This window comes from Diachasmimorpha longicaudata, chromosome 9, assembly GCF_034640455.1.
Source record: "Diachasmimorpha longicaudata isolate KC_UGA_2023 chromosome 9, iyDiaLong2, whole genome shotgun sequence".
Lineage (NCBI taxonomy): Eukaryota > Metazoa > Arthropoda > Insecta > Hymenoptera > Braconidae > Diachasmimorpha > Diachasmimorpha longicaudata.
In genome coordinates this window covers 6,533,839-6,537,706 of record NC_087233.1, presented here as the reverse complement: position 1 = coordinate 6,537,706, position 3,868 = coordinate 6,533,839, and the positions used below count along the sequence as shown (strand labels likewise).

Below are 3,868 nucleotides of genomic sequence, written 5' to 3'. Positions count from 1 at the left end.
AAAGTTAACCTAAATCTTGGGATCTGTGCCAAACATAGCCTCCAAAAAAAATAATAACGCTTGCAGCGAATTACGCACGTGAATGATCATGTGAAATAAAAATTTCTCTTACTGTTGTAACAATTTATTATCTTCGGTAAAATAAAATGTATAAAATATCGTAATGATAAAATTAATTTCTTATCTAAATTACATTCCAAACTTCTTCAAAAGCTGAACATAATTTACTACAGGTCAGTGCTCCTGACAAGGGATAATTGCTGATAGAAAATGTGTCTTCTATGTAGTCTGCCTTCACCTGTTGACAAATTGTCATTATTATTATGAGTATTCCTCGTTGTTAATGAAAAAAATCTCCTGTCGTTTTTCTTCAAATTAGTACTCTTGAAGGTTTTTAGAAAATAAATATACAGTTTCGAATAGATCACATAAGTTTGTTTGTGTACCTGTCCATGTGCCATCGCTCCCACAACGATCGCGATAGGTTCATCTCCAGGAACGAGTTCTCTAGGGTTTTTCACGGCTTTAGAACTGAATGACATGGCCAATTTTCGGCATCCAACAGGAAGGTGATCGGTCACTGGGTTCTTGATGACTTTCAGGAGTTTCATGTGTCCATCTGACGCCCTGACGCTGAATTTATGGAGCAGTTGCACTGAAACATTACATGAAATATGATTTAGTGTTGAATTGCGTTGGATAGACTAAAATATTCAACCAATAAAACAATTCCTAAAGCCAATTAAATTATTCATTAGACACTAGTTAATAATTCCAGAAAAGATGAACGACTGTAAGTACCCATTAGTCCAGCAAAACGTTTGAAGGTCCTGGGTATCCTCGTCTGGGGATTGATTTCGATGAGGACATTTTTCTCAGTGTGAATATAAACCTGTAGGAGTCCTGCTCGGTTCAGAGGGCTATCCAGCAGCATCAAGAGGCACTGATGAGCAATATCAGGTCTGCAACTGCCTGGTTCTCTGTTGTTTTTCTTCAGGATGCCCACGTGGTCGTCACAGTTCAACAATTCAAAGTTATTTCCCACCTGAAAGGCGATTCCAAATTATTAACACATTTCATTTCCAGTCCAGAATCGACTTTTGTGGCAATCGAATGCATCCAACATCCTCGTAGACAATTTTTCGTGCATCCCAATGATGTCTATCGAAATTGTCCTCTCTAGAAGTAAACAAAAACACATGGTATCCTAACCTTAACGGACTCCAGTTGGGCTCCATCGAGGATAACTATGAGACGTTTCTCCTGATTCTTTATATGAGCCACCTGCAGATGTTTCGGTGCTGGATCGTACTCATTATCGTCCTTGTTAGCTTCTCTACTCCTTTTTTTACCCATTGTTAACTACTTGTTTATTCCTGACTTATTTTGAAGTGTCTCACCACTTTGTCAATGTCTCGACAGTGTGCTTCAGTAGTGGTGCGTGGGGTGATCGATTAATCGAACCTATCAATTTTGCTCAGTGAATATTTCCGGCTAATATTTTTGTTCATTAAAAATTTAGAAAAACGTCAGTTCGTTTATCGAATAATAAGAATAATAATAGTAATTAATTTAAACTATGAGAAATGATTCACAATCGGAAGTAATTATTTTCGGGTTGTCAATTACTGGAGTTCGGTAAAATAAATTTTTTTTTTTTCGTGAATTGTTTATAATTTATGATTTCACATTAAACTAATAAAATTATATAGAATTCGCTCTCTGCTCGTTTGTTCTTCTACTTTCGAATTTCTGGCGCCCTTCGCATTTTCCACTCAGATACCCAATATATATGTCAGTCAAAGATGGCGACGATCGCGATTGAAAAGAAAAACATCGCTGGTTTGGCGACGACCTGGAGAAGTGGAAATTGGAGGGAATGACGACTGCTTGGATATTAATTATCATCCCTAAAGTCCATCCGTAAATGGTATAAATAGACGTTGCAGGGTGAAAAATGCCTACGTGCATTGTCCGAAGATGTGGCTCATGTTCCTCGAAAAAGTCCGAGGAAAATGGCATAAGGATTCGATTCTTCTCGTTTCCTCGGGAGAAGGAGATGCAGGAGAAGTGGTTGAAGGCACTCAAGAAGGAAAACGATAATGTCAATGTCAAAAATGGTGAGCATCATTGTTAATTGTGATTTCTTCCTGGTTATTGTATTAGTCATTGATCCGACAACAATGGTTATCCTCCACTCGTATTATTTGTTGTCTTATTTATGTGATAGAAAGATAAGTATTATCAATTGAATATTTACTCTCCTTTATTTGGGTGAAACAATTCTCTCCCTTTAGCTCATTTATTAGCGAAGCTGGTTATGGATTAGTGTAGTGTCGTCGCAAATGATTAAGCTTTATTTTTAGTCCTCATAGCGATCATGATTTCAGCAAGAGTTTGTTCTCGTCACTTCGAAGACAAGTGTCTTCGGAAGGACTGGCGAACAGAAATGTACAATTACTTCCCAACGAGAGCGAGATCTCTAGTTCCAGATTCAATTCCCACTCTTCATCTGGGTTATCCCACTCCTCCGTCGGCTGTCCCAGAGCCGTAAGCCTTCTCATGGTCTTATTAAGCATATTTAAGTACCTTTTACCTTTTACACAATCAATTTTCATTACCTTAGGATCCCAGCACAACAGGTGGTTATCGTCCGAGGTATTTTCACACCCCCGGCTCCTGTTGTGAAACTCCTCAAAAGACCTGCCACTGTCATGGCCAAAGAGGTGGCCCTGGGACCTTCTAGTCCTAAAATCCTCAAGCTGCACAGCACCAATGAGGTTCCTCAGCCCACCCAAAACAAGGCTGTAGTTTCCATTTCGAATATCTCAAAGGGGTAGGTGCACTTCATTCATTCGCAAAAGCTTTTTTAATAAAATGGACAAGAATTTCGCCATCTTCCTTAATTGAAATATTTCTGACAAACCGAAGAGGTAAATTAACTTAGCTCATTAATCCCGGATCCCCAGACGAAGAAAAATCGACCTCTCAGATCCCGAAGCTGTCCAACAAGAGTTTAATCGCCTGCAGTCCGAGAATAAATCCCTGAAGATGGCCCTAGTAAAACGAGCCCTGGGTGAGGAGTACCAACGTCTCGAGGAGGAGAAGAAACGTCTTGAAGTGGAGAACAAGGCCCTGAAGGTGGTCCTGAAGGGTTCCAAGACGAAAGAACAACACGAGGCCCTGGAAGACGAGTACTTCAAGGTCTCTGAACAACTCAAATCGAGCGTCACAAAAGCTGAAGTCATCAAGCTACTGGGACGAATGTTCACTCCTGGTCAGATCCGCGCCATCTTTCTCCCCGTTCGGAGGAATGTCAAGTGGACCGCCGAGGACATCTCTGCCGCAATTACCCTGAGGAGCGTAAGTGTACGAGCTTATCAGTACCTCAAGACAAAACGCAACATTCCTCTCCCCGGAGAGTCGACTCTTCGCAAGTGGATGGGTAACATGAAGCTGGAGGAGGGTATTCTCGAGTCTGTTCTACATTTGATGACCAACAAGGCTGCAGAGATGGAGGAACACGAGAAACTGGTGGCCTTGAGCTTTGGCGAGGCTGATGTGTCAGACAAACTCGAGCCAACCAAGAAGTCAGTCGACAAAAGAGTACGAACACATCAGTGTGCAATGGTCAGAGGGTTGTTTGCTAAATGGAAACAGCCGGTGTACTACACCCACGGCAAGACCATCACCAAGGACCTTCTCCTGGAGATCATTGGTCGCCTCTATCAGAGTGGCTTCACGGTGGTGTCGATCGTCAGTGAGATCACCAGAGGCAATTTAAACCTCTGGAGTCAATTGAAGGTTGGAATCGACGAGGACGAAAATTGCTACTTTCCCCATCCCAACATCCCCAATTCGAAGATCT

General features: G+C 41.4%; 1 protein-coding gene across 1 annotated transcript; it reads right to left on the bottom strand.

Moving 5' to 3' along the window:
- Positions 1 to 102: 102 nt before the first annotated feature.
- Positions 103 to 1,436, bottom strand: LOC135165749 (ribosomal RNA small subunit methyltransferase NEP1). The gene is made up of 4 exons (XM_064127348.1): positions 1,213 to 1,436; positions 802 to 1,045; positions 447 to 655; positions 103 to 298 (listed from the first exon to the last, which is right to left on the bottom strand). The coding sequence occupies exons 1-4, from the start codon at positions 1,354 to 1,356 to the stop codon at positions 185 to 187; spliced, it is 711 nt and encodes a 236-aa protein (XP_063983418.1). The 5' UTR covers positions 1,357 to 1,436; the 3' UTR covers positions 103 to 184.
- Between the last annotated feature and the right edge of the window lie 2,432 nt (positions 1,437 to 3,868).

Bases quoted from the DNA above. Each gene is read 5' to 3' on its own strand.
- LOC135165749 (XM_064127348.1), bottom strand. From the start codon at position 1,356: ATGGGTAAAAAAAGGAGTAGAGAAGCTAACAAGGACGATAATGAGTAC. The intron at 656-801 runs GTACTTACAGTC...GTAATGTTTCAG, and splicing joins ACGTTTTGCTGGACTAATGG to TGCAACTGCTCCATAAATTC. The intron at 299-446 runs GTACACAAACAA...ATTTGTCAACAG, and splicing joins GAGCGATGGCACATGGACAG to GTGAAGGCAGACTACATAGA.